General features: G+C 40.3%; 1 protein-coding gene across 2 annotated transcripts in view; it reads left to right on the forward strand.

The window, feature by feature from the left end:
• The window catches only part of col14a1b (collagen, type XIV, alpha 1b), a 197,349-nt gene that overhangs the window by 55,822 nt on the left and 118,544 nt on the right, over positions 1-22,983 (forward strand). For both annotated transcript variants that reach the window (XM_084738506.1, XM_084738507.1), the window contains exons 5-12: positions 4,206-4,364; positions 4,998-5,117; positions 6,530-6,694; positions 7,960-8,121; positions 8,994-9,163; positions 10,909-11,035; positions 13,139-13,284; positions 17,348-17,477. In XM_084738506.1, coding sequence (XP_084594632.1) covers positions 4,206-4,364; positions 4,998-5,117; positions 6,530-6,694; positions 7,960-8,121; positions 8,994-9,163; positions 10,909-11,035; positions 13,139-13,284; positions 17,348-17,477 — 1,179 coding nt within the window. The remainder of the gene's footprint in view (positions 1-4,205; positions 4,365-4,997; positions 5,118-6,529; positions 6,695-7,959; positions 8,122-8,993; positions 9,164-10,908; positions 11,036-13,138; positions 13,285-17,347; positions 17,478-22,983) is intronic.

The following is a 22,983-nucleotide window of genomic DNA, read 5'->3' on the forward strand; positions in this document are numbered from 1 at the left end:
TTCAACCAGGCTAATAACCACATCCACAAAAACATCGACACAACAGTTCAACATCATGAAATACAGAGTTGAGTCATTGTGCTACATGAACCTGACAGCACATTCTTCTTGACTTTGCAGCAGAACCGTAGCAGAGAATGAGCAGGAAGACAAACACATCATTTCTAAATTAACTTTCAAAATAAAAGCCACTGAACAAAACATCTGAACTTCTAGACTTCTCGACATAAATGTAAGTTTTTCCTTTCTTTCGGTGGGCAGGGGGACCTGTTGGGAGGGTGGGCCGCTCCCCCAAGGAAATGGTAGAAAAAAAATGAATTATTAGTAGAATTAATTAATTATGAAAGTACATACCATGACCATACCAATACATACCATGTAGAAAAAGTAGCCTAATCAGTTTTGATGTGAATGTGTCAGTTAAAGTCTGTCTTGTGAAACCTCTCAGGATCAGTCAAACACATTGCAAAGTCTTTCATAAAAGGTCACATTAAAATAGAAATTTTAAGTAGTTAATGGGTTTTTGTTATAAGTGCATCACTGTTAGGACCATAAGGCTCTCTTTAGACTGTAGGCAAATCAGATTTGTTTCTCAAATCAGATTTTTAAGACGGCCGGTCTGCACTGTTATGTTCAAGTGATTTGTCCAGTCTGTCCATGTGGGTTGCTGTGGTAACAACATGGGTGTCATTAACTACATACACTGGTGATGCAACTTTCCACTGTGGAAACATGAGACAATGAGAAGAAATGTTGTGTGGCAGCAGACAGTTTATTTCCACAGACTACATTTCATGTGTTTCTTTTTTTGCTGACCAGACTGTCTAAAATCAATTTGGATATGTGAAAAAAACAGATTTGAGCCGGCGGTGTGAACGAGGCCTAAGAAGAGATCAAAGGATGCCTGCTGTTTAAGATTTTGACCTTGATTTATCACGTTTGTCTTCCTGATAATAAATCTGTCACCCAACAGCTAGTGTTCTCTAGTTTCCTTTTGTAAATCACAGCTCACTTAAGCCCATAATCAAGCACATCAAGACTCTTCCTCCAGCTGTCTGCAAAAGTGACACATTTTATTGCTTTCAGTTGCTGCTCTCTTCTTGCCTGGTAAGAATAGGTATTGTAAAGACATTTACAGGAACACCCCAATACACCAACATGCTGATAGTACACAAATATTTTACTTCTGCTGTGTTTTTGTCTTGTGAAGCCGACAGTGACTTGCAGCGACATCCCAAGAATTAGCTTAAATTTCTGTATCGCTCACCAACCGATAATCAATGCCGAGCTCAAGCCTCATTCTTTACAGAGCAGTGAAGTAATTGTGTGTTTAATGTGTCACCGCATTCATCTGCCCGCCGTACTGGATCGTGGCACAGAGACTCCTCTGGTAGACCGAGGAGGAGGTTTAAATTCCGACACTGTAGAGACTTGTAAGGAGTGATACACTTCTTAGTTCCTGTCAATGATGGATGAAATGACTGCTGAAGAATGCCCTCGCCACCCCTCAAATCGCGCGCGTGCACACACACACACACACACACACACACACACACACACACACACACACACACACACACACACACACACACACAACCCGCTGTGATGTTAAAAACATGCTGCAACCTGAAGCAAATGTTCTTTTTCTTATACTGGAGGATAAGAAATTGTGTGCTCGCAGCTGCAGATATACAGTGTTGGTGTCATATGTCCAGAGTATGGCAGCACCGAGCCAAGTATGTGTCGGATTTATACTTAAATAAAAGCTTAATGCAAATCTCTCTACTACTAAAGTGGTTATTCTAACAGTTTTTAGTTAATCCAGTGTGAAGGTAAACCATCAGGGTTTTCTTTTTATTGTTTTTATCTCTGCCTCATGGCTGCATGACTGAATTTGTGTGTGTGTGTTTTTTTAGCTATGTTTATTCAAGGAAGGGTTGCTGGGCATGGAGCGCTCTTACTCAGCACTGCCTTCCTTAATGTTCTTTTCTTTCTTCTGCTGGCTTTTTTTTTTTTTTTTTTTGAGCGCTTTAATGTTTGGTTTGTTGTGTAAGTGCATATTGGTGGTAAAGGTAATTTAAATAAGATACTATCTGTCTATGAGAATCATTGCCATGGTATTTGCAGTTAGCTTAATCTGCTGTAAAACCAAAACAACAAGCTGAGAGTGGATAAAAGGGCTCCACATTTGGCAGGGATTGAATTATACTTTTTTCACCATTGTCCCAAACAGTCTCAAAATACAGTTTGAACCATCCTGAAGGAAAATGCTGGCAGTCGCTGTTGAACACTAACAATTACTTCAGTAAAATTATTTCTGTAATAAAAGAAAAGTGATGCATGGCATAAATAAAATAGCATAGAAAAGATGATGACTCCCCCAACTCACAATTATCATCAATAATAAACACTAATTGTGGAAGCAACTGATAAAACTTTCCATCATAGTTTTGATGTAAATGCGTCAGTTAAAGATGTTTAAAAGTCCATTTTATGAAAACTCTCAGGATCATTCACTTCTATTTAGAACTCAAACAAGTTCTCTCATATAAGGTTGCATTAAAATAGTACATTTTAAGGAGTTTGTTATGACTGTATCACTGTTAGGACCATAAGTCTCTCTTTAGACTGTAGGCAAATCAGATTGTTAAGACGGCCGGTCTGCACTGTTATCACGAGGGGCGAGACACTGAACCCTGGCCAGTGACAATTGCAGAATCCAAATTGCCGGTCCAAAGCCCAGATAAATGTGGAGGGCTGCGTCAGGAGGGTCATCAGGTGTAAAATGCCTATGCTTAATCAGATATGTGAATCCATGCTGGGATGCTGGGAACCGCATCAGCCGAAAGACAAAGAAAATACACATTCATTTATTTATTCATATCACATTCATTCAGTGTGTGTGAGAAGGCCATCTGTTTTTCGTGCTCGAATGTGAGGAGGTTATGCAACCTTAGAATAATTCACACTTTCTTTTACCAGTGTTGCTCCTGGTAACACAACAACCCACAAAAAAAGCTACACTGCTGTGAGATCTCACTTTTTATCTTCTCGCTACATGACAGTGTTTTTTTTTTTTTTTATAACAGCAGCATCACAGTTGTGTTTTTTCTTTCCAGCTTTTGTCTCACGGCCGTCCAAAAACACATATTTTGTCTTCCCTGTCCCGTGGGATGATGGACACATTTATGTTGATAATTATTTATTGCTTTTATTGCCATGAGTGACCCCTTTCACATCACACAGTCAGAATCTCATCAAGACCAATGCCAAAGCTACGCGGTTAGTTTTTACTTAACAAGTCAACAACTAACAAAAAAATATTGCCACAATACGAAAACGATGAGCAACTATAGTTGAATCATAAGACCAGCAGGCTTAAACTTCGTGGCACTTGACAGAAATGTTCTAGTTGTTTTTGTTTAAATCTGGATATGAAAGAAAGAATTTGGAAACAAATAATGATCACAGAGAATTTAACATGAGCACTGAAGTGACTGATACACAATTACACCTCAATAAAGTGCGTGAAAGCAGATTAGTGGTGGTGCGTTTAAGTGCCTTGCTCAACTGCATTTCGGCAGCGTTTATTCTTTCTGATTATCGTGTCTAATGGGATTAAAACCAGCACCCTTGATGATTCCATTGTTTTCCCACAGAGACCCAAGCTTACAGAGATTCCTGAGCTCTGTGTGAAAGATAATTGGCTGATAGAAATATGGCTGTTTCCTAATTTGGTTGGCCTTTGCCTCACTGTGTGCTGGACTGGCTTTTGTAAATGAACTGCTGTTGCCTCATTAGAGTCTGGTCTGTTTTTATCACCCAGTAAACTGTTGAGACACAACAACAGAGTGGGCTGTTATTTTTCATCTGCTAAAACTAAGTACCTCGCTCCTCCAGGGTTTAATTATACTGTGTTGAACTGAATTAGAATTAATGAAACACTTTGTAATACTTTGGGACAGAAGCTGCACATCAAATTGTCCTACTTTTACCACTGCAGATTTTTTGTGCGTGTGTGTGCTGTAGGCCACTATGTGTATGTTTTACACACTTTTTTATCTGGTTCATACTGTACATTGTGGAGGTTCATTTAACACGAGATAGTTTTATGATGTTTTTGACCGTCACCAGTTCAGGAAACTTTGATGCACGAACCATTTTGGTTTGTTAAATTTGTGTTTTGTCTGTTCTTTCATCTTAAGCTGAAGAGGGGTTTATGTGCAAGACTCCGGCCATCGCTGACATCGTTATTCTGGTGGACGGCTCCTGGAGCATCGGCCGCATCAACTTCAGGCTGGTCAGAACGTTCCTGGAGAACCTGGTCAAAGCCTTCACTGTGGAGTTTGACAAGACCAGGATCGGTGAGGAGGTTTTGATTTCTGGATTCCAGATGTTTGATTGTAAAACATATATTCATGCCTTGTAGAGGATGTTTTCATTTAAAGCACCTTATTTAAGCCCTAGCCAGACTCAAATCTGTTATCTGACCACAGTTTTAACCCAAAGAATTAAATATTATATTATGATTTGTAGTTAAGACCTTAAAGTTTGCAAAGACAATATGATGTAAATCAAATGAATGAAATGAAGAATATTTCTTAGATTGTAATATAGGGCTCGTTCACACAGTTTCAATATCGGTATCTGTAGTGATACCATGACTTCAATACTGGTTCCTGAATGATGTGTTTTTTGATACCAATTTAACAATTTTAACAAAATAAAAATTACATCACACATAACTGAGCAAATCTTTAGTTTAATTTTCCACCTGTTTTTTTTTTTTTTTACACACTCAACACAGTCTTAAAGCAAAGCAATTTTACACACTACAACATAAAAACAAGCCACAGCTTTGATAATTACTCCTAAGTTGTTCACCTATGGCTGGTCAGCTGGTCATTTGGTCTGTGCCATAAAAGTATTAAAGTTCTGTACTCAGCTCTGGTGTAAAAGCCATGTGAATATTCACCTCAGTGTGACTCTGTGTGCAGGCCTGGCTCAGTACAGCGGAGACCCCCGAATCGAGTGGCATCTTAACGCTCACACCACCAAAGAGGCCGTGATCGACGCTGTGAAGAACCTGCCGTATAAAGGAGGAAACACACTGACAGGTACAGCACGCTGCTGGCCGACCCCCCCACCCCCCGGCCTCCCCTCGGTTATTATGTTCCTCCATTCTCATCACAGTTAACAGATAACGCTTAAAGGTTGACTTGGATCAGAGCCAGTCCTCTTCTGCAGCTTATTAAATACACTTCAGTGCAGCTCATTTCAGTTTGGTGTTAAGATGTTTGTGACCTCACAGTCTTAAGCTGATAAGGCTGTGAGTCAGAAGGTCATTCAAAGTTTAACACTACCTTCACTGATCAGAAGTATTACCATAAGTGTTCTTACTTCTATTTCAGTTTTTAGTTTTGCTTTAAACTATCATCGTTGTCCTATCCTCATCCTCATCATCATCATCATCATCATCATAAGGTTCAGGTCTTAGAAGCAACAGATAATGTACAGTATTCCTGTAGTACCAGCTGATTGCTCAGTAACATAAACACAATAGCTTACTCATCTACTGAGAGCAACATTTTGTTGCTTTATATCAGTTCATCCAAATCACAAAAAACATATTTTGTCATTTTTTTTTTTAATGTGGCACCAGTGCAGGTGCACGCTTTGGATCTCTGTATCTTATTGATTTGAACGTTTGAATTGCACGGTGAGAGTTGGTCAACAAGCTGAATTAATGTTCAAAGAGCCAGCAAGTTAAAACAGCCTGTAAGGAGTTGAGGAACATGTCAGTAATGTCATTAAGGGACCCAACAGAACTTAGCTGCTCATTATGTTAACACACTCATTAGACTAAAAACCTGTCTAGCAAATAATGACACTTTAAACCATCTTTTTCATTAAGTCTTTGAGCCGAGACGTCACAGTCATTTCAGCTGTCCTCACTACACCTCAGAGGAAAATTGTAGGTGCAATCATACTGTCAGGCAGGACTTAACTCACTATTACAACTATTCTTTAAGAAGTACTGTAAGTGGCTCAAATTTTCTGCCGTCAGTCACATTTAAACAGTAGATGTACAACAAATGATGAATACAGCTTGTCAAAACAAGGATAAGGAAAATGTTTTAAAAAAAGTATTTTCCGGGATACTGCACTTTGTGATGGATTTAAAAGATTTAAAACATGGCATGAGGTTTCACACCTGCAAACCTGATACCTGCTGAAGGCAACAACTCAACCACAACTCATTTAAAATGTTGATGTATCAGCAAGCAACTGTGCAAATCAAGTCTTTCAAATTAGCTTTTTTAGAAGTTCATTATTTCTTGGCCTTGTTTTGCTCAGGGTTTTCTTGTGTTTCTTTTCAATTTTTCCTGCCCTCTAAAAGCCAAAGTGTTAATTTACCTCTATTGTTTAAGTTTTGCCAAACATACAGGACCCCGAGGGCTCGTTTTAGTGTCGTAATAGTGTCTGTGTCGTGCTGTACTCACTGCATCCTGTCTTTGTGTCTGTCCAGGTCTGGCTCTGACCTTCATCCTGGAGAACAGCTTCAAGCCAGAGTCTGGATCCAGGCCTGGTGTTCCCAAGATAGGAATCCTCATCACTGACGGGAAGTCACAGGATGATGTGATTCCCCCCGCACAGAGCCTGAGGGAAGCTGGCATAGAACTGTTTGCCATTGGTACGTCCCACCAACACTAAGACTAACAATCCAGATGAATGACATTAGGAGCAGATATTTTTCTTGATAGTGTCGACATGAGAACGGTGGTGCTTGAAAAATGTGATCAGAAAAATTATACAAGACATTTTTAATCCAAAAACACCAAAGTCCTGTCATCCGACTGCACATTGTGTATTGAAAATAACTTCTGTATTTAATTTTTCTTTGAGCTACTGTCTTTACAGATTGATGCTTTAAATCACAAAGAGCAAAAAATCTTGATTATAATTAAATGTTTTATCATGTGACAGCTCTGTTGAGCTCTCTAGGCAGCACAGCCATCACAGTGGAACATGTTGTTTCTTTTCCTTTGTAGCTGCAGTAATTTCAGGGCTTTCAAAACAGTCTCTGCTCTTGTTATGTAACGGTTTATTAATCAGTCAACAGAAATCATCAGACAGAATACCAAACAGCCTCTCACATTTGCTGCTGTTTAATATAATTGTAAATTGAATATCTTTGGTTTGGGTCCATTGATGAGACAAAACAAGTAATTTGAAGATGTCATTTGGGCTGCGGAAAGATGTGACAGGAGAACTTTTTCAATACAGAGAGCTTAATTAACAATAAAAACAATAATTATAAAAACTTGAAGGTGAATAAATGTTAATCATTTTCATATTACACTGAAATGAACTGGTGCTTGGAAGGAAGGAAATCAATCTTAAATCTTATGGCGTGTTTTGGAAAATGGTCAGCAGGGAAAATAAACTGGTTTTGGAGTTATTGGGCCAAAACTTGGAAAAACTTTTAACACGTCTCAGCTTGTAATCCTTCATTAGAGTCATTTCTTAGCTTTTCAACCTTTCTTGGAAGTCAGCTGATTATTTTTGGCAGAATACGCAGCCCAGCAAAGGCACTGTGAGGCGGCCTGAAAGATGATTTTCAATCATTTTCAGCACTCAGGTCAACTTAATATGACACATTCATTTGAAAATTACATTTAAAAAGACAAGTTTGGTGTTTAACATTTGTTCTCCAGTAAGGAATTATTTTGGAGGGAGCACATTTCAGTTTGTCCAAAAATTTTTCCTCTTAATTGAAGACTGTATTCATTGACTTGTTGCATCATAAAAACCTGATTTCAGACAGCTGTTCTGTAACCACTTCCTGCCAGTCTGATTGCTCAGTCTTTTTCTCTCTGTCTGTCTGTCTCTCTCTCTCTCTCTCTCTCTCCCTCTCTCTCTCTCTCTCTCTCTCTCTCCTCTCCTCTCCTCTCCCAGGTGTGAAAAACGCTGATGAGAACGAGCTGAAGGCCATCGCCTCTCCTCCAGAGGAAACTCACGTCTACAACGTGGCAGACTTCAGCGTAATGAGCGACATCGTGGAAGGACTCACCAAGACTGTCTGCGACCGAGTGGAGAAGCTCGATAAGCAGATCAAAGGTTTGAAGAGCAGCTTGTTTCAGCTGACAGACAGCTTGTACGGCCCGGTCTCACCAAATGGCACATAATGAATAATATGCCAATGTGTTAAGTCATTTCACATGGTTTTACAGTGGCTTTTTTGCTTTTCGCATGTTATTGGATGCCATGTAGTCTGTACAAAATTATGGTTTCATTTCACTGGGTGCAAGAGCTGATTGTGGCCATTCTACACAGTGCTTCTGATTCCAGCAGACATGCTGCAGTGCGTCCCAGAGGTGGCTCGCCAAACGCTCCGCTTACACACCAAGACATGCCGAGTTGATTTTTGACAGAAGCCGCATCAAGCTGCACAGAGCAGATCGAGCTGAGCAGGAAGTCAGACAAAGAAATGGCGTGGAGAATCTGGTCATTTTTGAAAAGAAAAAACCTGTGGTCATTAGACAGAAAAAAAGAGATTAATTTACTATGTAGTCTTCTGACTAGAGCTGTGCATCTTTACTGATCTCACGATTACGATTATCCTGTCATTGTTTCAGTTTGGTTTCACGATGCATTGTGATCTGTTTTATCCTCGATTTTCTATATTTCTGCACGACTACTTTTTCATCAATGAATACAAGCAGTCAGATAAATATGAACTCCCTTTTTTATTGTTTAGAAAGTGCTTCAGAAATCAATAACATAAAAGTCTTAACATTGAATTGTAAATAAATAAATAAATAAAGTGTGTAGGTCTAGCCTCCCTCTATTTGTGTGAAATTTTGATTTTGCAAAATAATTTTGAAGTTTGCACATGAAATGTGATTATTTCAGGTCTTGGATTAAAAAAAAATCTAACATGTAATGGATGGGATGTGCTTTCTTTTTCTTTCTCTGTATTTCTTATCCAGGTGGAGGAGAACCTGCCCCTCCGCCCACCTCCGTGGCTCCACCCCGCGACCTGGTGACATCCGAGATCACAGCTCGCAGTTTCCGGGTGACGTGGACCCACGCACCAGGCCAGGTGGAGAAATACCGCGTGGTCTACTATCCAGCCAGCGGGGGACAGCCGGATGAAAAAGTATCTGCATTATTTAATTATTTGATCATAAATACATGAAACTGACTTCCATCATCATATTTTCCCTCACTGACTCCAGCTGTCAACACTTCAGTACTAATGAGCTTGTATTGTAATAGCTTGTCTTATAGCTTTTCTGCCACAATGAATAAAGCGTCCAGTTAATGCTGGAATTCAAGCTTTTATTGGAATTGTCTGACAATATTTAAAGAATCCATCTGGCTAGTTATTAGGTAGTTAATCTGTTGATGGGTTTTCCTTTAGTCACCTTAAAAGTTTTTTTTTATTTCCGAGCAGAGGGCAGACAAAATGCTGAGATACTGATGTAATGGCAGCATTTTAATTAAGGCTACTCAGCTAATCCTTTTATGGTTATTTCCATAAGTTAAATTAATTTGGCAAAGTGGTTTGCATCAAATATGACTCAAATTCTGTTGGTGATCATAAAACCAAACATCTCTTTAGTTAGTTCAGTCATGTAGTTTTATTGTCTACAGTAGGTGGCGGTCGACTCACTTCATGTCAGAGAAGCAGCAGGTGTACTGGTGTAGGTGTAGAGAAAAATCAGTATCAGCTTGTTTGACAGCCTTTTCTGATGGGAGACCCCTGATATATAACCCAGGTATTGCTATCTTCAAATCTACCAGACTCCGTTGGCAAAAAGGGTCGTTTTACCACGTAGAACACAGAAGATGCAGGTCTACCGCAGCCTTGATCTGTTAGTTTGTCTGTGTTATTGTGCTACTTGAGAGAGCGATATTTGTTTTATACAGTGACTAATGTACTGTTTGTAACACACTGACTGTGCATAAGAAGCTCAGTCAACCTCACAAAAAACCCTGAACCTTCACTTTAAGTAAACAGCCAGTGGTAAAACCTAAAGATACAAAAAATGAATCTAAAACAAATCTGCATCTACAGTTTGTGGTGCAGAAACTCCTCCCTCTAATGATACAATTCAACAGTGAACATTGTAATTTCCGTGGAGGGAGGATTTATTGCAGGACTGTTGTATTAGATGAGTGCATTAGTTTTAGCTTGGTCGGCCACACTGTAGGTGTTTCCCCAGGTGACACAACTGCAAAATATCTTCAGCCATGTGACAACTTGTGCAGTAGACTAATTTAAACTTTGTTGGAAGTCTGCCTACCTTTCTAACTGCACTTGCATGCAGTGCTGTAATTTTCTGAGTTGATATTTATGTTTATACATTTCCATCTTATTTTTATCCAGTTTCTCTTTGATGTTTATTACAACTTGCAGCTGGAACGGCCCAGTTTCCCCACAAGGAAAACTGAGGTTTCATCAAAGCTAATCTGATCTAGTTACACTCAATTTAAATCTCTTTGGAGAAGAGCTCAATGCCTACAGCAACATGTGGTGCACTTTCAACTGTGCAATATGGGGATGCCTAATAAACAGAGGCTTTTGGATATTTTTAAGCTTTTTGACATACAAAGTGCTGCTGTCTGTTATAATGTGACTAAGAGCAGAAAATCAGAGCTAATTAAAGTTATTTTTGAATAATAATGGTATCAGGGATGAAGCTCCCTGAGCGCACTGCGGAAATGACTTCAGACAAATCAACATGACAAACAAATGTCGTCAGTTGGTTGATTTTTGTAGAAGCCTGAGCTGACTGACGTTTTATTCCAGCATTATATTGTAAAAGGATTAAATAAGATGTTGAATGTAATGCAATACTTAAGCATCCAGGCTGACACCCGGTGTGACGTGTCTTAAAGGTGGTCCAGGGGACAGAGAACAGTGTGGAGCTGAACTACTTGAACTCTCTGACGGAGTACCAGGTGGCCGTTTTTGCCATCTACCGCAGCTCTGCCAGCGAGGCCCTGAGAGGAAGTGCCACCACATGTAAGTCTATATGTTTCTAAGAATACAATGAGGACGTGGAAGTGTTGTTGGAGGGAATGTGGGTGGTGTTGAACAGACAGTGAGGTGTAGATTTGAGATTTTGCAAAATTCAATGTCCTTCTCACCCCCAAGGAAACTGAATTAGAACTAATGTTCTGCTTGGTGCCAGTCTTTGGTACCGGTTCTATTGAGACCTATGGGAGATGCATGGAAAAGCAGACTAGAACCCAACATATCCATATTGTATGACCTTTGATGAAGAAAAAAATGAACACATTTCAGAGTATAGCAAACTGACTCATTTTTCCAAACTTGAGCTTTGGCCCTTTCACACGTGCACTGCAACTCTGCGCCTACTTGGAGTAGCTGTATGTGAGAACACAAATGTCCAAATCAGCTGCACCGAACACTACGTTATGAATCCCACTACTCCTGAGTCCATTGAGGAGAAGATTTCACATCTAGAGAGTGGGCATGTTGATGACACTGCACCGTGTGTAGCTGCTTTACTCTCTTTTTCTGCTTTGCTCGTTTGCTTCCCACTCTTCAGATCGTCGTTTTGTTTTCATACAGACTATCAGCTGACATGAGTCCCATTTTTTTACCTCACATTTTAATGACTTTCTTCATTATTTGTGATGTGAAAACATCAGATTGCCACACACTGAGAGAACGTGTGCGTCCTGCTCATACTTCAGTCATACAACCCCAGTGCTCCCCCTCCCATACTGCTCTCTGTTTCTGTCACCCCTCTCCGATTCTGCCGCAGTTAGTTTTGTGGTAATTTTGTGACTCACTTACTTAATAATACATTTTAATGACCTTTCAAAAATCCCAAGAGGGCAGGATGTCCTGGAGTTATTTTCACTAAGCTGCTAAATTTCTGCTTTGCATTCTTGTCCTTATTCTGCTCCTGTTGATGAGTAAGTGTATTTACTGTCAGTATTTTAGATTCCTGAAACATTTTCAACCATCAGATTCTGCTGGAGCTGCAGCAAGTATCTGAACATGACATCATGACCAGGTATCAAGAGGACAACGACAAATACGTAAAACTACTAAACTGCAGTATGTTATGCAGTAAAAAAGACTCTTAACTCCAGAAGATAATTAATTAATTTATTTAGGTTTTGCACAAAGTTGCATTTTATTTTACTCTGACGGAAATGAAAGGATTGAAAGCAACAGCATATAGTCTGGATTTGCACGGCTGGTTCATTACTGTTGAGGTACAGAATATTTGATAGAAACACTGATCTACCAGCAGATACGTGTCGTACTACAACAGAAGACACTGAATTCGGGCCATAAAAGCTACACAGGTGTTCCATTATGCATTCGAGCCCTGATCCTCCACCTCTGACAGGACGCCTGTGGTGAGCTCTAATTCTGGTTGTGTTGCCTGAGGCCCCCGTCACGATGTCTGAAACTCTGAACCAGAGCGTGGCAGGATTCTTCGGCCTCTTTCAGCCACGCGCTTGCTGATGAATGACGGGGAATTCCTCCCTGTCGGTGGAGGATGAATGCTAAATTGAGAGTCGACCTTGCACCAAAGTTAATGGGGTTTGGCTGCTGCTATTAGCTGCCACTGCTTGTTGAGCTCGACTGTCCTGCCAAGGCAACAAATGAAACGTGACAGTGGATTTAAAACAGAATAAGAAATTATATTAATGGAATAAGTGAAGAGTTGACTAATATTGGGATTTGAAGATATTTTGGACCACTGTTTATATAGTAGAATTTTTAGGACCTTAAACCCACAAATTTTTCCTGCTTCAGTTAAGGCGTTAAGTACATTTTTCTGTTTGTTGAATGAAAATGTATCAAAAATATACCTTAAAAAAAGCTACATTAGCAAGTAAAATGTAGAAGAAAATAACATGTAATTGCAGATTTTACTCTTTTTCTGTTGCTGTGAAATCAGAGATTAACCTGATGACACTGACTGGCTGAAACACAGTGGACTGAATGAAACTTGACTTTTAGCCAAATAATATTTCAACGTATTGAAACTGAAAACTGTGAAAAGTCTCAGAGAAGCTGCAGGCTTTGTGTTGTTGAATTCAAAGCTTCTGATCAAAACACTGTATTTGTATCGTGCAGTGGCCCTGCCCATGGTGAACGACCTGGAGCTGTTTGATATCACTCACAGCACCATGAGGGTCCGATGGAAGACTGCCGCCGGGGCTTCTGGGTACATGATCCTGTATGCCCCGCTGACTGAGGGAGACCCTGCAGATGAGAAGGAGGTGAGGAGTGTGTGTGTGTTGGTTGCTGTATGAATCAGATTGCAGTTTTCGATCATACTGCATTGCAGAGGTGGTTGAACCCATCAACACATCCGACGCCCAGTTTATCCTTGTGGTGGCCTTTTTTAGAACATCTCACCGTTTTCTGACTCTGACTCTGTCCAGATCACATCTCTGCCATTTCATTTGTTTACATCCTGATAAAGAGCAAGTAGGTGGGGTGGTGGGATGGGTCAGACTAACTCAAGTCTTTCAAGCAGCTGGCCAAAACCAAACTGCAACTGTTTAATAACTTTAACCACATATTAAAAGACATTCGAGCAACGTCTCACTCACAGGCTAAAACGTACCAGGGATTATTAGACAACCTGGAATGAAAACAGGTTGGCTCAACATAAGGATGCCCTGTTCTATACAGGCCCACTTCAGGTTTAATACCTCGTCCACCATAAATAATGTCTACGTCATGTACTACTTTATGTAGACACCAGATCTCATTATCCTGAACACAATTCAACAGAAAAAAACATAATTAAGAATGAGCTTACACTGGAAGTCAATATTCTGTCAGTGTAGTGATGCACTGAACAGGAAGAAAAGTACACTATCAGAGTTTATTAGAGGCACATCATTTCAGTCTTTGTCATTTGTGTCATGATTTCATTTTCCTACACACCACACCACACAGTATCACTGCGTCTAAACACTGGACCTCTCTGGACATCCCAGCAGCTGTGTCCCCGTGGTTTTACTGCTTCCACTTTCTTTTTTGATGTGGAAGAAGAGAGCTGTCATGAAGGGAAATGTCTTTTACTATTTTAGAAATATCTGAAAAAATATTAAGGAACTGTGAGTGGGCCGGTTTCTGATCCAACACTTTGATAAACAGTCTTTGCTCTGAGTGAATGAGGAACAAAAAATCTGAACATTTACTCAAAAACTTTTGTATACTGTGCAAAGACGTGTGTGAGCTGAAGAAAACCTTGCAGAACACAGTTGGGCTGGATGTGAGATCGGCTTCGCTGGAACATCCAGTTAGAGCTCACAGTCATCCAGGATCATACAGGATTGAGTTTTGAGACATTTGCATAACAGAAGCATTTTTAGACACTTTTGATGTTTTGTCAGTAGTGAGACAACAGCCATTTGAGTGTCTCCCTTTCTTAACTGCAGAGTTTGACCTTTTGAATGTCTGGTGCCACTTTTCTCCCTTTTTCAGGCCTCTGCACCAGCGACAGCTGTGACTGGAGGCATCATGTTTTCAGGTTGTCCGTTCACCTGTCCATCCCATTCTAGTGAATGTGGTATCTCAAGAACGCCAAGGATGCATTGATTAGCATTTGGAGGTCAAAGGTCACTGGGGCCCTAATGTCCACCCCGTTCTAACGACTTTGTTTCTCAGAAACACCACAACATCATTTCTTCAAATTGGTGCTAATGTTCATTTGTACTTAAGGATGAACTGATTACAAAACATGTTTTGGTCCATTGCACACAAAAATTCATACACTACACACAGAAATATCTAATAAGATGCTCGAGCAAAATGATGACATTTTATATCCAAAAAGTTAAAGGTCAACTTCACTCTCAAGTGCAGAAAGCATGTTTCTCACTGAAATTATTCACTGGAATCACACGGCAGTAATTCTAGTTTGTCTTCAGTTTGTTAGGTTTAGTGTTTTTGGTCTTTGGCCTGATGGCTGTTATATCAACCACCTGAAGTTGAGACGATGTCCGTCAGAGTCGGCGCAGACTGCTAATGGGCGTTTAACTTTATAAAACTGACCTACACAGAGATCTTTGTAATTGTACTTGAGTTGTTGTGGTTTTTCTGTTATTTTCCACTACTCTCTGTATATCCAGGACACCACTCTCTGTCTTATCTGCCTTACTAAGAATGAAAAAAGGTACAGAGGGAGAGGACAGAGTGAAAGAAAGGACAAAACAGCTAAAGAAGTAATGCAGTTGATCAGTGTTGAAGATCAAAGCAAAAACATACTGAGACAAGCATCAACAGGTAAAAAACATCAAAACCAAGCTGCAAATAAAGATTAAAAAATGCACGTCCTTGACAGGTAAAAATCAGCCGTCAAGGAAGATGAGACGGACGAGGTAGAGGAGGAGAGGTGTGAAGGGCACAGCCAGCCATTTGTATCCGTCTCTTTCCCAATGGACCTCATTACGCCTGCCGTCACGTTCCCCTCCAGGCAGAAAGCAATAAAAACAATTTAGGGAGGAATTCAGAATCAGTATGGATTCTTTCCAGCAGGATGTAGTGAGGATGAGCCTGGCTCTGAGGCACTACTGTCAGAGCCCGGGCTTGGCTGGCTTCTGCTCGTATGGCTTCCACTCGTGGGCCATGTGGGGACTCAACTGGGACAGAGCCAGAGTCAAATCCAGTCCAGTTTGACTGAGAAAAGCGCTTTCATCCGCTCTGGTCCAGAGCAAAACTCTTTACCGAGCAACAGTGGGCTTCAATACAGAATGAACCCAAGAGAGACACAAATTGAAAAATATGAACAGTAATAGAGATTTTATGTCAGGGTTTTGACTAAAATGGACTTTGAAAATGTACTTCTCTAAATTTTCCTGAAAACAAAAAACAAAAGTGACAGTGACTCAGTGTGTGTGTGACAAAGTGAACTTCTGCGTCTCCAACCTGATCTCTTCAATCAACATACAAAAACACAAACTTTGACTTTGAAATTTTGTGTGGTCCAATTTGTGTGCAGCAGTTCTTCCCATTTACCTCTGTGGAGAGCAGATCCATCAGGTGGTCTTTGTTGTCATGGTGACAAAAGTAAACTTAAATGTTGTTCAGCGGTTGCAGTTTGGTTAGGTTTAGGCAACAGCTACTTGCTTAGGTTTATTAAAAGATCATAGTTTGGGTTAAAATGAGAACATTAGGTTACGTCCATTATCGAACCTGCTTATCGGACGATGCTTTATTGATTCCTTTATTGGATTCTGATCAGTTTTCTGTGTGGGGAAAAACACGGTATGGAAACGTCTCAGTAACAGCTGTGCTGCTCGGCTCAGTGGCACTCATGCATAGAGCGTTCGTGTTGTGTAGAAAGATGTTTCAGTATAGTAATGGTGTCTCCACCCTTACTTGAAATCATATTTTTACAATTACAACTATCACTGAAGCCATGCTTTTCTTCCTCCATGACTCCTTCTTGTTTCAGGTTTCCAGCAGTGTAGGCGCATGAGTTTAAAGTTATGGTTTTGCAGTGAGCATCTATTAGAAAAACATGCTTGGAGGCATACGATTCCCATGAATTGGACAGTTTGGCTTTAATTCAGGCTCAATCAGTGATAGAGTACCCCTGGAACGTGAAATGGCTATATTTCGGCAGCATATTCTAAGTCAGTACCCAGATCACTGTCTACCGATTTTGCATCAGTTATGAAGTATGACTCGTAAAATTTGGCAGTACATCTTATTTTTCTCAGGCTCCAAAATAAAATGAATTTATTAATGGGATAGAGCAGATGGACAAACATTTGTTTGTGCCTCCATTCTGCCAGATTTATTTAGTTTTTACCATCCGTATTGTCTTTGGCAGAAGGTGAATGGTTAAGTTCAGGGTTTGTGGCCATGATGTGGTATCAGCTGTAGTGTAACTGTTAATCATCCTGCTGAAAACACAAAGCTCACAGAACTCTGACTTAGCTGCTGTATGTGTCGCAGCTCAGAGCATGAGCCACATAGTTTGAGGAGTCCGATGGGTTCCACCTGCTGACAGTAAGAGGAAGAAGAAATCGTCTTATGCAATCACAGCTTGATCCCCCTGCCTGTCTGGACAGGACTGTGGGTTGATGGAGAGATGATAGATATAGAGCAGATATGCAGAGACGTAGATGATATAATAGATGTGGGCATGATAAGATGAGCAGCGAGAGAGATAAAGATATCTGCTTGACATTCTGCATCCTCTCTCTGCTAAAGGCACATACCTTCATGCTGTGTGTGTGTGTGTGTGTGTGTGTGTGTGTGTGTGTGTGTGTGTGTGTGTGTGTGTGTGTGTGTGTGTGTGTGTGTGTGTGTGTGTTGCAGGTGAAGGTGGCAGACTCGGTGAATGAGGTGGAGCTAGAGGGACTGACTCCGGCCACAGAGTACACAGTGACGGTGTACGCCATGTATGGAGAGGAGGCCAGTGACCCCATGACCAGCCAGCAGACCACATGTGAGTCTCACACACACAAGTCAATTATTTTATAAAATCATTAACAGAAGAATAATAACCTGTTAACTAAAAATATAATTTCACCCTTAAATGACCCCCAAATGCTGAATTCATCCCCTTAGTTTAACTGAAAGTGAGGTCACAGATGGTTGTGGCTCATTGGGTCATTTTTGGGAGGAACATCCTGAGTGTTAGCAGCAGCTGTGTCACAATATACTGCAAATTAACAGTGTGGTGAGCAAATCCAAAGATAGATCTGTCCTCCAGTTTCTGCTTTTGCTCCACACTAAGCAACATTCATGTTCAGTGTTCATCAATGTCCATTTGTCCATGTTCTGTCAACACCCGTCTTGGATCTGATACAGATTTTGTGCTGATTTTGGATGTGGATTCACTTCCCATTTTGGCTGTAAAACACACTCCTCTTCTTTCACAACATCCCATAAATTTGTTGTAGAAATTATGAATCATATCATCATCAACATATGATAATAATGTGACCATCATCCAGGTCATAAAAACATCATAGTTCAGGAGGAAACAGAGCTACGTGTGTAAGTCATTCAAGCAAACAGTGTCAAGCATTTGAGGTTACATTTATCACAATCTTGATCGATGTCAGCTCTCAGTTTCAATAATCGCATCAAAAGGCAGAATGAGCGATCCTCACAGTATTTTTTTCTCTCTACCTCTGCTTACTTTGAAGGAGATGACAACATGTAGTTAACCAGCCGTTATATCACACCTGATACCATATAGATTAAATAAATCTTTTTAAGGAAACATTTTGAGCTATAAATGACAAATCGAAGCTCGATAGATTCAAAATTTCAAAACCGTCAATGCAAAAAAAACCAAAAAGTTTAAATCGTATCGAATCCTGACCGTAAAAGTGAAAGTCAAATCAAATTGTGGATTTGAAGAATCATGACAGTCTGAGACCTCGATCACACAGAACTCATCAGAGGTGCAGGTGAAGCTGTCCTGTTTAAAATCAGAGCAATGCAGTTCATTTTTTAAATCACAGTTTTGCTGTGAAGTACACTCAGATCTCTAACACTATATTTTGGTTGGCTAGATGTGCTTAACTATCTAGTTAATTAGCTACATAAACATCTGGATTCAAAATGGACAAGCGAAGGTCTGATTGAGGATGAGAGGCTGTTTTCAAACACTGTACTGGACACAGAAAACAGAAACAGATGTGTGTGAAAGAGAAGAAATCACAGGCAAACAGCTGGGAAAAGACGCCTCTCACTGCTAAAACACTACAGTACATATACTCCGTACTTTTTTACTTGCCAAGAACCATATTGGTACAATATAATACATTCTCTGGCCTCTAATCATAACCTTTAACCATCATACCTACATGTCTAACCCTAACTTAAACCTAAAGGCCTTGTCCCTCAGACATTCTTTTGATAAAGTGAGGACCGGCCAAAATGTTGTCACTTTAGAAAAAGTTCCTGTGTAGAATCATGGTGTACAAGTCAGTTTGGTCCTCACAAAGATAGAAGTACAACAGCACACACTCTCACTTATACAGTAAATATGAGAATCACTATGAAGCTGTCAACTAACTGTTGATGAAATTCAATTTCATTAAATTCCTGACAGATTTTATGACCCTCTGATCTCTGGCTGCTGTCGTTCTTGTCATATTTCATTTACCACAGGATTTACTCACAGCTGTCTGATCTCTGCAGGAAGGAAACCACACTTCTCCCAAATGACGTGGATGTTTATGTATGAAGAGCACTTGTTTTTAGAAATCTTGCAGTGAAGTTTAGGCGGTTTCTAAAGATCTCAGTGAGCAGGCAGGGAAGAGGAAGCAGCTTTTTACTCCAGACACTACAGCAGCTAATTTCTCTGATTAATGCTCACCCTGCTTCAAGTTGTTCTAATCAGTTGAATCAGCTGCTGCAGTTACGATGATTTTTTCATTTGCAAAGTGCTCGTAGTTACGTGGCTTTTTCAGGACAGCTGCAGCATGTTCAGGTCATGTCCCAGCATGTTTTCTGCCCCAGCAAAACTGGCAACCAGCGATGCCAAAATGACTGCATGGCGCCGGCTTCTAGCTTCCCCTCATAGTGCTATTTCTTGCACCTCACTTTCATTTTTAAGAGTTTTGAAGCCTTGACGAGTGTAACTCCCCTCTTTGCTTTCCCCAAGTCACCACTGTGCTCACTAATTAACGTTTTATGAAGTCTCCTTTAAGGCCTGTGGCTTGAGGCTTTAAGTCAGGGCATGTTTATGTCTTTATGATGCGTGTAAGCTGGGTTTTGTAGGCTTTGACTGCAGGTCAGATAAGGACGCTCGAGGCCTGGGGAGTCAGTGGTTGTTTTCTGGGGGGCTTGAGGTCTCACAAATGATTTTTCATGGTAAAATAATTTTCCTTCAGCCATGCAAGCAGAGCTTCATTCCTCCATCCACTCATCCAGAGATTGTTTGTGCCTGCATTCAATGAGTCATCCATTATGTTGTTGTTCATTTCTCCTTATGTGTGTTTCATCCTTTATTCATTAAGTGCATGAAAATAACCACACTGATTACCTCTGACAAAGTCAAATCTGTTTGTTTCTGTTGGTTAGTCAAGTTCAATCAAGTTTATGTATATAGCACATTTAGATAGACAGGCGTAGACTGAATGTGCTGCAGAATAAGAAGCAAGAGGCAAAGGTCATACATGACAAAAACATAAAAGATAAGAAGGTGGGAGTAAGTCACAAGTTAAGTCATTTAAAGTTCTGGTGATCTACCCCAGTTCTGACATCAAACGTGTCTATGTTACTGGATAACTCGACGTAACCCCGAATCAGTCCTGACTTACTAATGATATATCTTCTCAATAAAACGTACCATCGATTTGAAACCTAACAGCTTAACTTTAACATTAGCTTTCGAGCTAACATTTCCACCATAAGGTTAGTGAAAAAGACACATTTACATTCCTTTCTTTGTGGTTTTTGTAAGGAAGGATGAAGTCAGATGATTTTGTGGTTGTGTCACTGATTTTTGAGCAGCAGTTTTTGGACTAGCTCCGTCCATGACAGCTGCCTCCTGCACTGACGTCTGTTGGTCTGCAGTGTCCTAGTAGACCACCAGCTTTTTACGCGTTGCACTAGAAATCATCCAATTTCAGAAACAAAACAGAATATAATAATATAATAATATAATAAGTTTCCCAGGACCAGCGGTGCTGGGAACCCTATTGTAATTGTTCTGATTTTTATTAGGGGGCCAAGCCCGCGGGGCCTGGGAAACGCGTATGCAAGCTAATGATTGCTGGAGTGAAATAAGGCCACCACAGCTGCGAAGAAGAGGACCTTGATTAAAAAATGCAGCATGTTAGAGAACAGAAATAAAGGCTGATATTTGTGAAGTCAGGCTTTATGTTGGCTGTGATGACCAGCAGACTTACTGAGTTTTGCATTTTGTAGGTTTACAGTCAAAATCAGATGATAAGAGCATACGATATACAGTAGAAATATAGAATGTTCGATTGTGATTTCTTTATGTGTGAATATTCCGCCCATCATGTTCATTTTAGTTTCTTGTTTCTTGTTTTGCAGTTGAAACAACTTTTATAGCAGCATCAGTCTCATCCACACCATTTGTCTGGCTCTGGCACGTCACGATTCTTAAAATGGGCTGTGGCACAGTACCAGACTCAGAGACTCAGACTTTGAGGAGCGCTCCCACTAAGTCTGCGACGGCTTAGGTCTGTCCTACCGTTAAATCGTCCTGTAGACAAGAGCTCTCTCACAGACCTTTTGAGCCCATTATGAAAACTTTACAGAAGTCTGCATTTCTTCAGACTTTGCCTGAGGGAATTATCCACAGCTCACAGTATTGTGGCTGTAGTCAACCAAAGAAAACTTTGGTAAACTGAAATTCTGCCTACTTTCACAACGCACCGAGGGCACTTTACTTGCTGGACTAACTGACTGCTGATCAAAGTCACAAACCATTGCCAAGAACATTAATTCCTGCAGTTTTTTATTCATAGCCATATTGTTAGAGTCATGCGGGTTACCATCGCGCTGCAGTATAAACTTCCAGAAAAAGCTAAATGAAAAAAGTAGTTACCAGTATCCAACCCACTGCTTGTCATTTAGATGTCTTCAAACAAGGCTGGATGTTCACACAGTTGAGAGTCTTGGCTGACCTTCAGTATTAAAACATTAGTTATCAACATTTCATTCATGCATGATGCCAGTTATCTGTTGCCTTTAAGATTTTATGCAGCCGCCCACCACTAGTCGGGGCTGCAGCGCTGTCAGACAGCAGCCCCTCCCTCCCAGCTCGTATCGCCTAGACAACCCCAGATGTTTATATCAACAAAGTCGAACAGATGACAGTTTGGCAGTGTTTTAATCTAGAAAATGGAATGGAATGTTGAATGTAGACTGTGACAGAATAAGCTGATATATATTCACTCGACTGGAAAGAAATGTGACCACATTAAGCACAGACACAGACTGCTGCTGCTAGCTCTGCTAACGTTAGCCACACTGTGTGTCAGGCTGGCAGCTAACGTTAGCTCAGGGTCCTTTACCCACAGACACTGTGACCCTTGTTTTCACGTTTTGTACATTAATGTGTAAGGTTTTTATTGCACAGTGCAAAGTAGCGCGCATTTCAGTGGCATTTAAAGTACGATGTAGCGATTGTAGACCGTGATTAACGGCTTCAAATGGCTTTTAATACACACAGTATTTTTTGTGGACAGTGTTTAACATTATAAATGAATAAATTCTGCTAAATTTTAACTGCGTTCTCAGTGTTTTCTTAGTGTTAGACTAGTCTAAATTAAATTTTGCATTTAATTAATAGGGAAATTAGTCATCAGGAACATCCCTAATACCAACAACACCGACTCCAACAGGATAACCTACAGATTAAACATTAAAACAACAGATTTTCATTTTGAAGTCAGGTCGTAGCCAGCCAGTATCATTCTGTCACTGAACCTGAACTGGCTTGCGTTAAGAAAGCAGGCAGGCAGAGCAAAATCCACACATCTTCAAAAATAAACTTTTCATCAACACAGTTGTTCTGTGTTGCCAGGTAAATCTTGAGTAAATAGCTTGTCACTCAAAAATAAAACATGTCAGGTTTGCATATACCCCGCCCTCAGATTAACAGGCACTTCTGTCTTTATTAAAGACCAGCGACTGTCCAACCAATGAGAATTTGGTCAAATATGAACCAACCAATTGACCAACCAACAAGAAGGTGTCAGGCCTGTTGGACTAAAGTATTTGACTGTTCTGGTTCCCTTTTTTCGTATTTACTCAACACTTTATTGAACTGCCATATTTTTGAACAGGCTCATTCAGTAAGACTCAACAATAAGGCTTGCAAACAAAGAGTTAAACCATTTGATTATTTTGATAATCAATTAATTGTTTAAGTATTTCTTCATGCAAAAATGGTATAAATGTCGTACGCAGGAACTTACCAGGTGACATCAGCAAAGTCTGTGAGGGTTCAGGGCTTA

Source organism: Lutjanus erythropterus, chromosome 16, assembly GCF_056507025.1.
Source record: "Lutjanus erythropterus isolate fLutEry1 chromosome 16, fLutEry1.hap2, whole genome shotgun sequence".
NCBI lineage: Eukaryota > Metazoa > Chordata > Actinopteri > Lutjaniformes > Lutjanidae > Lutjanus > Lutjanus erythropterus.